The sequence below is a fragment of the Esox lucius genome, chromosome 7, assembly GCF_011004845.1.
Source record: "Esox lucius isolate fEsoLuc1 chromosome 7, fEsoLuc1.pri, whole genome shotgun sequence".
NCBI lineage: Eukaryota > Metazoa > Chordata > Actinopteri > Esociformes > Esocidae > Esox > Esox lucius.
The window spans coordinates 10,276,497-10,289,442 of NC_047575.1; the positions used below are offsets into that span (position 1 = coordinate 10,276,497).

At 41.2% G+C, this 12,946-nt stretch overlaps 2 protein-coding genes across 6 annotated transcripts in view; one reads left to right on the forward strand and one right to left on the reverse strand.

Annotated features, from left to right (window-relative positions):
• Positions 1-1,747, reverse strand: part of nrg2a (neuregulin 2a) — a 101,102-nt gene extending 99,355 nt beyond the window's left edge. For both annotated transcript variants that reach the window (XM_020048291.3, XM_020048292.3), the window contains exon 1: positions 1,275-1,747. In XM_020048291.3, the coding sequence (XP_019903850.2) occupies positions 1,275-1,683 (409 nt within the window). In that variant the 5' untranslated portion in view covers positions 1,684-1,747. The remainder of the gene's footprint in view (positions 1-1,274) is intronic.
• On the forward strand, positions 900-11,927 carry puraa (purine-rich element binding protein Aa). 4 transcript variants are annotated; one of them, XM_010870577.5, is made up of 3 exons: positions 4,505-4,675; positions 5,635-5,758; positions 8,982-11,927. In XM_010870577.5, the coding sequence occupies exon 3, from the start codon at positions 9,055-9,057 to the stop codon at positions 9,910-9,912; it is 858 nt and encodes a 285-aa protein (XP_010868879.3). In that variant the 5' UTR covers positions 4,505-4,675; positions 5,635-5,758; positions 8,982-9,054; the 3' UTR covers positions 9,913-11,927. The 4 variants fall into 4 exon arrangements, with proteins under 4 accessions (XP_034148980.1, XP_019903852.2, XP_010868879.3 ...); XM_034293089.1 differs by lacking the exons at positions 4,505-4,675; positions 5,635-5,758 and adding an exon at positions 900-928; XM_020048293.3 differs by lacking the exons at positions 4,505-4,675; positions 5,635-5,758 and adding an exon at positions 1,803-1,820.
• Positions 11,928-12,946: the final 1,019 nt, after the last annotated feature.

Below are 12,946 nucleotides of genomic sequence, written 5' to 3' on the forward strand. Positions count from 1 at the left end.
ACCCGACAGACTAAACCACCCGGACAACTTGACAGACTGACCCAACAGCACCCAGACCACCTGACAGACTGACCCCCCAGACCACATGACAGACTGAACAAAACAGCACCCTGACCACAGAGAACCGAGACCACCTGACAGACTGACCCCCCAGACCACATGACAGACTGACCACCCGGAGGAATATGACAACTATGGTGAGGGAAATACAGCCATTAGCTTTAGGTCAAGGAAGATAGTCTTGTCTTAGTTTGATTAGGGTTGCACATTGTCAGGGCTTCCACCATAATGGAAAACGAATATGAAGCTGCTTAAAATGTGGTTGTAAACATTGAGAATTGTAAATGTAGCATTCCTATGGTTACATACAATAAACCATTAGTCTGAACATTTAGGACAGGGACCAGAGGTTTAAAGCTATCATGACAGTTCTTGCTTGTGCGCAGATCAATTTCACCCCTTGACCATAGCAGTTGTTTTCCCGTAATGCAGAGAGCAGCATAGTATGACGTTGATGAAGAAGTAGCCTACAGGTTTGATGCGTCCTAACTTGTGTTCAAAGGATTCCACTGCCGGCACGGTTGCGGTTGCTCTGGCCAAGTGCACAAGCGCAAAGCAGCAACCTGCCGTCTTACTTCACCTGGGATTTTAGGGATCAGCTAAGCTACAGGCCCAACTTAGTATGGATGTTAATGGAAATTTGAAACACGCTAATGAGTTCACAATCCACCTCTGGCTCTTTCAGAAGCGTAACCGTGATACATTTGCAAACCATGTTTGAAGAAAGAAGATGCACGAAGGGCAGATTTCCACAAAAATCAATAGGCCTAGGCTACACGCGTGTGCGTTCATGTGTGTGTGCGCGTGGTGTGCGCGTACTGCATCGGCACTTGCGTCGATGCAACACCACGACTATGCTGCACCGTAGGTATGTAATTGTTTAAATCATCCAAATGCACGTCTTAGGCTTCTGGAATCTAATGACACATCAGCTACCTGTGTGTCTGCCTGAGTCTGTGTGCGTGTGTGGCATCATAGCCTATGTTAACCTCTAGCCTAAATGTTTCCTCAGTGTAATATTGCTGCAGAGACGCCCCATGGGCACCCATATGTTACTTACACTCAAACATCTTCCATTGACTATTCCACATACAGCTACAAGAGATATTGACAGCGTAAGGACGTATGGTCAGTTGCAACCGAAGAAAGTACATAATCATTTGATGGCCTTTGCCAGGTTCGACTTCGCTGTCAAAATTAAAGAATTAACTTACCGCAGTTTTCACACAAGATCTTCCCAACATCTTTTTTTAGATTCTTCCCACTAGTATCTAGGGGAGCAAATGATGCCTTGAAAACCAAGGGTTCCTCGGTTGGGTCCATGAAAAAAATGTACTTGTGATTCTTTATCACTGTGGTGCACGGAGCCTCCGATCCGAATTCCCCCACGGTGACGAGCTGCTCTCGTTCCAGACCCCCGCTGTTCCGCGGCCACACGTCCAGCACTTTGACATTCACACGGTACGGCTCCGCTGAGACGTTCAGAGGCGCGGACTGCACCTTGCCCTCGATCACCACGGCGGATTTGTAAGCCTGGTCCTGCAGAGAATTCAAACTCGGGGAGTAGCAGGCGAAGGAGACCCCGATGACCAGCATGGATAAATGTACTGAATCAAGCCTCATGCCGCCTGCTTTGGCTCGGTGGTCGCTGGTCGCGTTGCGGCAGGGCTCTCTGGGTTGCGGGGCGATGGCGGTGGAGCTGGGTTGAAGGAAGAGACAGCAAATAGGCTCCAGTAGCACGGCAGCGCGGCAGACCTTGCGTAAGTGTCCATGCCATCGGGATCCGCTGCTTTTTCCGATATTTTTGCAATGGGGAAACACCAGCTAGGAACCGGAAACCGCGTAATGATGCTGGGTTTAAAATCCCGTCACTGCATTCTGCTAAATATACATTCTAAAATGTTAGGGCTTCGTGGATTCTCCCATCAGAAAATGCTCTTATGCTGCCATAGTAGCCAATCCGCAAGACGACGCCACTCTATCTTTGCCCAAAAATTGCAGTGGTCGGGTGGGCGCCGCGCTCAGCAGTGAGGGTTTTCTGTATCATTCGCCGCAGAGAAAATACGCCAAATGCTGCAGTGAACAATTCGTTTTGTAGTCCACTTGCAGAAATGCATAAGATTCATGCCCCTAAAGAAACTGTATTTTGTTCCACGGGTAATAAACTGCCTTCTCCCACTGCCCCGTCTCTCTCCGCCTCCCCACTTACCAGAGACGGAGAGAAAATATGCCGATTGCCAAGGGCTCCACCACAAAAAGGAGATTTAAAGATTGGGGCGCTATGATATAGGCTACCCGACACCAATGGTCGGTCCCCACACTCCCCCAAACGCCGACAGATGAAAATCACTTCATGCTCTTCCCCATCACCAAACGATTTTAAAAATGAAATAATTAAATACACTGAAATGCATCACACGTCCCTTTTTTAAATTGCGTATTACACTAGACATCACTCAGTGAAAAGAAAAAGGATCGACTGAAAACCCCTCTGCAATCATTTCAGAAGATAGAAGCGGTTTTGGCTGTATGCGATGACTAACGCTGCGATATAGCGATCCAGAGCCTGATTCTTCAACCGACTGTTTTGAATGAGTTTTGCGTCTCATTCCATTATTAAGTTATACGGTGCATTCAGGTCACATTCGCCGCTCTACCTCTAAAAACTGATGCTGAAGCGCTGCATCAAATCCGTACACCTAAAACTGGTGCGAATGGACTAAAGACAGGAGAACAGAGTTACCTTTAATCACAGACACTTGGTGCATACCGGTATTCAAAGACTGTTGAGTTGATTTGGCGGTCAGTGTAACATGTGTAAAGACATAACATTACATTGAAATTGAGCCCATACGATACATTCAGATGTTGCTTATGGTTCTTATTTATGAAACAGGCTATGTAAACTAAGTAAGGCTTAATATTATGTCGAGCTTTAATTTTAAATTCCGAGATAAACATTGTATCCGAAGCTGACTGCATTCACGAAGGGCGACATCTGCTGATCAACAAACATTCCCTAGAGCAGGTGAAGAATGTGAGGTCAGATTTTAAAATGCTCGCCACGAATTTGACCTGTACAAAAACCAAACCCTAAGCAAGCCCAATACTAAAGTTGAATTCAAACAAATATGAATGGTATTTGCGACAGGCCGGAGCTTGACTAAGGTCATTGATAAAACACCTAGTGTCCTATTAACAGACAATATATCTTATTGTTTCAGACGTATTTTCTACAAGACACCGAACACTGCCTCTGTGACAAAATAAAATACGAAAATAAACAAAACAAGGCTGGATTGAAAAGGTCATTGATAAAACACCTGTCTTGTGTCCTGTTAACAGACAATGTATCTTATTATTTCAGACGTGTTTTCCACATGACACAGAGCATTGCCTCTGTGACAAAATAAAAAAAAACAACTTTGTATACGAAAATAAACCAAACAAGGCTGGATTGAAAAGTCTAAGTATTTTCTTAATCCCGTCCCACCCTACCGTTATATACAGTTATGCAAAGCATACATAAAGTTTGGTAGGCCTATATTATGCAACAAATATCTATACTGCCTATAGGGCTTAGATTAATTAATTAAATGGGCAACAGTGCCAATTTGCAAGCTCCGTGAGCTTTCCCCATGCAAAACGCGACATAGAAGAGCACTTCGCCGCTGTCCATGGTACTGGAAGCTCATCATACACAGCAGGAGATAACTAGGCAACCATTCCTCTTACGAGGCTCATTCAAGAGCCTCATTAGAGAACACGTTCCCAAGTGCGCATTTGATATAAATACAAGAGATTTTTATTTAATTTCGATTAAACCACCATCAACAATAGTGCCTCGATTAAACATATTGGCTAAATGACTAATAAGCACACTAAGCAATGAGATATGATCAATCTTGACAGGTACCCTCGAAACAACATAAGACAAGTAGTATAATGTATCTAACAGGCAGAACTCACAAGTCCTCAGAACCTTACATTATTAGCCTATCAGTTTTCATGGAATGAATAGTTAACTTCACCCCAGAAGAGAACATTACAAATGTACTTTGCAAAACAGGGTTTCTAACAGGGTTTAAAGAAGTGAATGAAGTGTTGATAAATAAATTCCCGAGATATACTTGACTGTAAAAACTGGATGAAACATGATATTGTGGACTGGTCAATTGTAGGTCAATAGGATGACGTTTTCGATTGCCTTGACACAAGCACTACATTTATATTCCAGTGGAACGATGGATTTAGGAAGTTTAAAACCAGTATTCAAAAATGATGTTGCTAAAATGTTTGACGAACCTTTCTCAACCTGCAATTTCTAAAGAGCAACAGTGCGAGGCGCACGCCTATTGCAGTTCACCTAGTAACGGAGCGTGCTGACATCATAGGACTAGCGTGCTGCGTTGAACTTGTACGTGCGTCCCTCTCCATGCCACGACTCGCTGTTTCGTTCCATCTTGTGAAGCGGCGAACCAGTGAGGCAGCACCGGGGTATAGTGTTGACAGTAGGCCTACAAGGAGTTATTCACCTTTTGCCTTTTTTGTGACAGTCTGCAACGAGAGTATACGCCGAGGCTGTTCAGGCACTCTGCCTGCAGACCAAGCGAGGGTAAGATATGCTTATCCTTGTTGCACGTTGAGGTCCGTGACTTTGGGACGAGGACGATGGGTTTATTTACATGTCATTGGGTTCATCACTGCAATCCTGTCACTTAATCGGTGCTCCGGTATGCAAGCGATTTCCCTCAGCAGTGGCCAGTTAAGCAGCCTTGACATGGACGAGTTTTTTGGTGATATCGAAAGTAGTAACCAATGAAGCGATGCCGACAACCGGCAATGCAGTGAATTCGCAAAAGCCTGTGATAAGTCCATAGAAGGCACCCCTATGGAGACTGACAACCTATGGCGCCCACAGGGTTTGTTCATTGGCAATATTTCTGCAAGAATCTCAGGCTAATTTGTATTATTACAAGTATTTTTCATAACAGGACAGGATCACAAGTTGATGACAAGTTGTCACATGATTCACAGTCCTTTAATCTAATCCGTTGTTTTCTGCATCTTCCTTTGGCAGCCCTTCTGACTTGCTCTTTGAAGTATTTAATAAGATAACTCTACGTATTCTGGAGTGTTTGACCTTTGCTTTTGAACACTTGCTTATTACAGGCTGTGTTTTGGAAGCATCCTGGTCCAAATTAGCCAAATGATCAGAGAACGTTTTTGAACTGATCAATAGCAGTATTGACAAATTATCCAAAACGAACACGCAAAATGAACCTAACATCAGGAGCTGAAAATGCCAATTTGACTACTGTCGTCAAATTTAATTTTAGAGGGACTATAAAATCACAAATTATGTATGTATAGTCTATATTATTACCTCAATATTTGCTACTGAGTGGGAAAATGCAGAACATTCCCCGATTTTGATGAAGATCTGTTTCCTGTTGTATTCTGCTTGTTGACCCATGTCCCCAGAAGCTAAATCAACACTGTTTGGGGTTAATCAAAAGCATGAATTTAAATAATAAAATATAAATTGACCATCTATGTTCTTGTCCATCACAGTTCATAAACCTTGGACTCATGGAGAAGAAACGTTAAGGAGTTTGCTCATGAGAACATTCATTTGACAAGTGGAAGCAGAACGCCAACCTACAGCTGAGAAATATCCATATCTGCATTTTGAGAAGTGATATAACACTGAAATTTCAAGAAATGTGTGTGTGTCTGTGTGTGTGTCAGCAAAAAGTACCAGGCCAAGGAAGGACGCACCAAAATACAAATTTGAGCTAAAATAAATAAATATAACTTGAGCGTTCTTAAAAACGCTTGTTAGCTCCATAACAAATAGGCTATACATTTGAAATACTACATGTTATATTTTCAAAACAAAGCAGTGCGATATTAATGCAAATATATAGTTGACAAGACATTACAAAAAAAACGGTGACCAATTCCAATTATTCACAGAGGCCTCGGTATTGATGGACTATGGAAAGATAAGCTCTGATAAGTAACAGCATGAAAAGGAATAAACTGTTTTCCATACCAACGTTTTTCTCGGTCCAGTTAAGTTGCCCTTGAGCCTGAAGCAACAATGTTTTTAACTTCACAGCAATAGCATTTTTGACAGTTTTTTTCCTTCCGTCTAAGACGTAGCAAGCACGTGTACAGTATGACATGTAACTTAAAGCTTTGAATTTTATTCTATTAGGAGCCTATAGGTGGCCTATACGCTTGTCTGATTTACTCAATTTATGAAGGGCCTTTTTTTCTCTCGAAATAATCAGTTTGATTAAATCCATTTGCAAACAATTTAGTCAATGAATGTTTTTGAATTTCTAATTTCTAGTGACATCGTCCCCAGTCAAAAAATGTCCCATCATTTAAAATGACTGTGCTTGAACATATGCCCTATATATTTATTATGGTGATTTCTAACCTCGGGACAGTGAATTCCCCTCTTTTTTTCCCTTTGGTACATATAAAGTATTCAAAAACATCGAAAAAGGGTATTTGACTGCAATGTAAATCCCTAAAGCAAAGTCTATTCAGTGTTAATTAATTTTGATTGTGATGACTGCGATCATTTTTCATAAATAAACAAATCCCGATTGTTTGTCATTTATGTGACTATAGGCTTACAATTTAGGACCACCCAGGTTGAATATTTCAAAGGAATTATGACAGAGTAAGATACCGGCCTAGGACGTCCCACTGACACTCAGGCCTTTACATTGTCAAAATAAACATTACCAGAACGAAATAATGGAGCTATATCATTCGATGACCTGTAATTGGGCTAGATAGAGTGGACACACTGAATCCCATTTATAATCCCATTATTATTATTCCATCAAGTTATTGGGCCTTAAAGAATAAATGACGCCAGCACACGAAATATTTTTTTTTATTGATTCCTTTCTGGATTAGACATCAACATCATGTCTATCATACGTGTGTTGTCATATTCATTTATCAAATTTAACTTAAATAAGAAGAAACTGAACAATCAAACCTGCCTCTTATAATCGGAATATATGATGCATGTAATTCGTTCTACTTGTTATTGTCCCAAAGTAGTAAGACTTACTTGTATGCGTATTATTGTGTAGTAATAAATACAAAATATTTTATTGCAACGTAAATCGTTCTTATCATAGCAGTTTTGGACAAAGACATGGCACATCCTTTACACATTGATAATGCCAATAGCCAGTGATATTTCTTCATAGATAAATCAATTTAAAACGATCGTGAAATCGAATAATAAAAATATATTTCTGTAACTCTAATTATGCAGTATAAAAAAATGTTTTATTCGATTTCACGCGAATTATTACGTTTGTTCAATAAAACATTTTAGAAAGGATAAAGGGGGACTACCAACTACCTTGTATATTCCCACAAGTTAGAATACAAATGAAATAGACGCGTATTTGACATTATACAAAGAAATAATATTCTGAAATCAATTCAAGGGGACGGATTGAGTTATGATTAGGATAATATTGAATTGGTTCTACATATCTTTATTTTTACATATAGTTTTGGTTATCCGTGTTTAACAATTAGAATTTAAAATCAAATAAAGGTTAATTATATCGGTTTTCATTTAAATGTACCTTTTCCCATTTATTTAAAATGTTTGTGCATCTGTCTCAAAGTTATTTACGCTATTTTGAGCTCAGGTTGCATAATGATAGTACCACCAGACTGGGCCTAGTACTTCCGTATTCAATCAAGAAAGTTTTTATTTTTTAATAATCTGATTAAGGTATGCTAACAATGTAGGAGTAGCCGGACAAGTGCACAGTAATGACATGCATAGTCTACCTATTCAAGTAGACCAAACAAATGCTCGTAGGTAAGTCTATACTTTCTTTTGGTAGACCTAACAAAACCAGCGGTTACGGTTATCTGGACTAAGTATACTACATTGTCAAGGGTATGAAATACTCACTGTTTTACCATGCCAGCGTCTCCCTATTTTTTTTTTAATCATCATCCGAAGGTCGAAATAAGAACGGCTGGTGGCAGTATGAACTGTATGCAAACGAAAATAAGACAGAGACAATTAAACCTGCACGCCAGTCATAGGACTTTCGGTCATTTTTAGGGTCATTACAGATATGTGCCTGTTAATGCAACGTTTTCAAAACAAATCACCAAATAGGGTTTCTCTCAGAATATATTTTAATCCGCGTGGCGCAGGTGTCCAATACAACAAATTAAAGCATGTCTGATTTATTTGAAAACAGTGCAAGGATATTATGAGGTTATTAGACAGATACATGTATAGAGCCATTGGATGTAGTATACCAATAAAATTAATGGTACGAAGTGGTTGCACACCAAAACGCTTGTAACCTGATTAAGTTGTTACCTTGAATGTGATCCTCTGGATTGGACTGTAGCAACGGTATACTGGCAGCATTGTATGTAGGCCCATGGCTTGTGTGACCCAGAGTCGGCTACTTATTTCTGCATAGTCATCATTAAAACATTACGCACGACATATTTACAAACACAAAAGACAATAATGAACAAGGCTACAGTGGCTATAACATGGGTAAATGGGGGATGATGCTTGTTTTTCCATTTGTAAAGGTAGCTCCTTTTGATACGCATGAGGTTATATTCATTAGGGTTTGACGCACACGATCCGAAGAAAATATTTTTTGCACTTTAGACAGGATTGCGTTTTACCTCTAATTTGGCATTCAAAATAAGAACTTCGATTTCATTTTTGTAGTGGCAAATTTGAATCAAACAGAAGAGCGTGATCATTTAGATTGCAATATGTATATTAATTTATTAATGCGCCACGACCGTTTTTAGGCTACTGATTATAGAATTTTCACTTCGAGGCCACCTGAATAGATATTTTTCTTGTATTTCCCTCTGTGTAGATCTCGCGAGAGTGGTGGCGTGGCTGGCTGGCTGTGGGGTTGCAGTAGACAGAGGGAGAAGGCAGGCAGCATCATGGCGGACAGAGACAGTGGAAGTGAGCAGGGAGGAGCAGCCACGGGCCCGGGCGTCGGTTCCATGCACCCAGTGACAGGAGGGGCGGGCTCGGCTTCCGGGCTGCAGCACGAGACGCAAGAGCTAGCGTCGAAACGGGTTGACATTCAAAACAAACGTTTCTACCTGGACGTAAAGCAGAACGCAAAAGGCCGCTTCTTAAAGATAGCCGAAGTCGGGGCCGGGGGAAACAAGAGCCGCCTCACTCTCTCCATGTCAGTGGCAGTCGAGTTCCGAGACTACTTAGGGGACTTCATCGAACATTATGCTCAATTAGGTCCTAGCAATCCTGACATCGCACAGGATGAGCCGAGGCGAGCACTTAAAAGCGAATTCTTGGTCAGGGAGAATCGGAAGTACTACATGGATCTGAAAGAGAACCAGAGAGGCCGGTTTCTGAGGATTCGACAGACCGTGAACCGGGGGCCCGGTTTGGGATCCACGCAAGGCCAGACGATTGCTCTGCCAGCCCAGGGACTTATTGAGTTTCGTGACGCTTTAGCTAAACTCATTGACGACTACGGAGTAGATGACGAACCTGCGGAGTTGCCCGAGGGGACCTCCTTGACAGTGGACAACAAACGCTTTTTCTTCGACGTGGGCTCCAATAAATACGGAGTTTTCATGAGGGTAAGCGAGGTAAAGCCAACATACCGCAACTCTATCACGGTGCCCTACAAAGTGTGGTCCAAATTTGGGAATACGTTCTGTAAATACGCGGAGGAAATGAAGAAGATCCAGGAGAAACAGCGGGAGAAAAGGGCATGTGAGATGCAGCAACCAGAGGAGATGCATGCTGATGATGCAGACGAGGATTGATATATAGAGCAAAAACATGCAAAAGTAATCAAAATAACAAAAAGAGAAATTATAATAAAAAACTTTACTGTAAAAAGAAAGAAATCTAAAGATTTAACTGTAACTGTTTAACTCCAAGGGAGCACCACCCACAAAAAATAAACCTACACAAACTGACAGTTATGACATGTTGTCACCCATCGCTGGATGTTACCCACTTATCCACCATTAATACAGTAAGCGGCTGCTAAACAAAGTAATAACATTATATATGAACCGTGTTTCCTACTTGATGACAGATGATAAAGAACTGTGTGTTTATTTCCCTTATTAACCAAGAACTTTTGTACACGTTAAAGCTATTATAAAAAGTGTTTGCAATGTTCAAATGGAATTATTGCCGAGTTATGAGAATCAAGTCCTTTTCATGTGAGCTAATGACTTCAGCACAAATCAGATATTTTTGTTTTTTTAAACCAAAATTTGAAACCTTTTTGAGAGGTTTTCATAGTGTACTTGCCACCCTATTTACCTTGACCTGTGAGTAGAGATGTGTTTACACATAAATCCTATGTATGAGGGCTAGGCCTGCATTGGAATTTTGTTTAGATGTGTCATGCGGTCTGAAAGGTACATAGGCAATGTCATGCAAGAAAATAAGTGCTCGCTCTCTCTTGTGCAATATGCATTGCATCAAACTCGAACATATTGAACTGATCAATGGAACTCGACATGAATACCTTCAAAAGGAATATTACTGTTGTAACTTTTGTTTCAATTGAAATTGTGGTCATGCAGATTGGTATACTATAGACTACCTTAGTGTCTTGTTGTCATGCAATGTGTTTTTAAAAAAAGGTACCTGTCTTAGAGTAAGGACGTGCAGTGATAACATGCAGCAAATGACACAAGTGCTCGAGAACAGCCTATTTGTACTATAAAGCACTCAACTCTGCTAGCACCATGTAGCTCCTTGGTGTCATGGTCTTTTGAGTGCTGAGAAGAAGAAAAAAAGTAAAGCATGGTGTTGTGAATCTGATCTGTACAATACGTCAACATCAGCACTTATGGACCAGTTGTTTTCTGTTGGGGATTTTGACACACGAAAGACCAGAAAATATCCGTCAACCAATAGGATGCCACAGTGCAGATGAGTGATTTTGCTGCATGTTTACCTGTACAAAGCCAGATTAAGGTTGGTTTTCTGACATTGTGGCTCAAGGACCTCTCCAAGCTGGTTTTCAGCCCTGCCAATATTCCATCGTTCATTAGCTTGGACGCTGGTCTGGATATATCTCATAGTTTTATCAACTGTGTCAGTTGTTTCCAAAGAAGCTGGCAACAATCAGATCATGTCAAATTTACCTTAATGCTCAGTGTAAAGATGACGCGGCAGATTGAGCGGAGTGAAATGCAGGCCTGACTGTCCTTGAGCCCCCCTGGTTGGAGACGCTGGTGTAAATGACACCCGAACGGGAGCGTCCTCTTCAGTAAACAAACAACCTGGTGCCTTACACACTCCACATGCTTACACGCTGGCCCGGTGCTTTGGATGGCAGTTTGGTTTATCCGGCCCAACCTTTTCCCACACCCCCATTGCCGTTACTCATGTGTTCGTGTTCCCCTTCTCCCTGTATTCCACAGCACAACTGATGGTGCTAAAGGGTGTTAAGAACCCTAAAGTTAAAGAAAAAGGGCAGATTACTATGCTTTCTCTGCTACCTTCGCCAGCCCCCACCCACACACATTCCCATGCCATCCAGGTATCGGCCGACATGTAAACATGCACAGGGGGTGGTCACCTAGAAGACGATGCGGAGGAACCTGCTCTCCACCAGTGAGGTGGAGTTGGAGAGCAGGGGCTGACCGGAGACATCCCTGTGGACTGGATAGAGAACGCTTGTTGGATTCCCCGCCCCGCCCCTCCCGTGATGTTCTCTGTGCGTAGTTCTATGGCTTGGGCAGTAATGTGTAATTTGTAAGTTGCTAAAGACCTCAATTAGGGGGGAGTAATAAGCATGTCTTTTTTTTTTTTTCTGTTACTTTCCAACGTTATTCCACATTATTTGTAATTTTGAACTTTTTTTTTTGGCTCACAAAGGATATTTTCTTTTCAGTGCAACATTTCATTACTGTGTGCAATATCGTACGTGCCAATGGTGGCAATATATGTATATCAATTAAATATATGATTAATATTTGAAAGCATGTGGCTGAATTCCATGTTTATTTCTCTTCAAGGGTTTATATGCCTTTATCTGCACTTAAACAAAGGTCCAACCTGGGAGGAGAAATCCGATTAACAGAGCAAACTTCCTGCCCAACCAACGCCATAACATTCACACCAACTAACATGCTGTGAGGATATGGAATAGTGTTTTCTTTCTCTTTGGCCTCATCTCGCTCTCCTTTTCTCACTCCCTCTCTGGAAGGTTGATCAGAGCTTGGGGAATGAGTTTTGATGAATAGGGAAAGCAGCATGCAGCCATGTTTCCAGATTTTGCTCCAAAAGGGTGCTTTGGTACAATACCAATGAAGGTGCACGTTGAGCGTGTCTTCAATGGTTGATGTCTCTTGCACATTACTCTGCCAGGTGGATGAAATGTCTGACCAGTATCATTTTGAAGTGATCTCCACAAGGAATGTCTTTTCTCTCTGATGTTGCTTCCCTTTTCAAAGAGGATTACAGATCAATTATTTGGTGGTGATGCATCAAATATAATTTATGTACATTTTACAAATTGAAAAAAATAAAATACATTTTAATTTACCCATATCTGACAAAAATGCATCGTCAATATGTATGTGCTTTATGCTATGGTGTTTTATTCTGTAAGAATGGGCTAAATGAGATTGCCACGCAGGGCAGGATCTATTTGTGTTATGATTGTTACTAAGCTCCAGAAACGCTGCAGTTTATCCAACAACTCTATTTTGTGGCCCTTTTCCTGTTTGTGATTGGTGTATTTATTTACTTTGTAAAAGACGTTCTATGGTTGTCATTACTTGTTTTTTTTTTACTTTGTTTTGTGTTTAATCCTAGAAGGATTCCCTT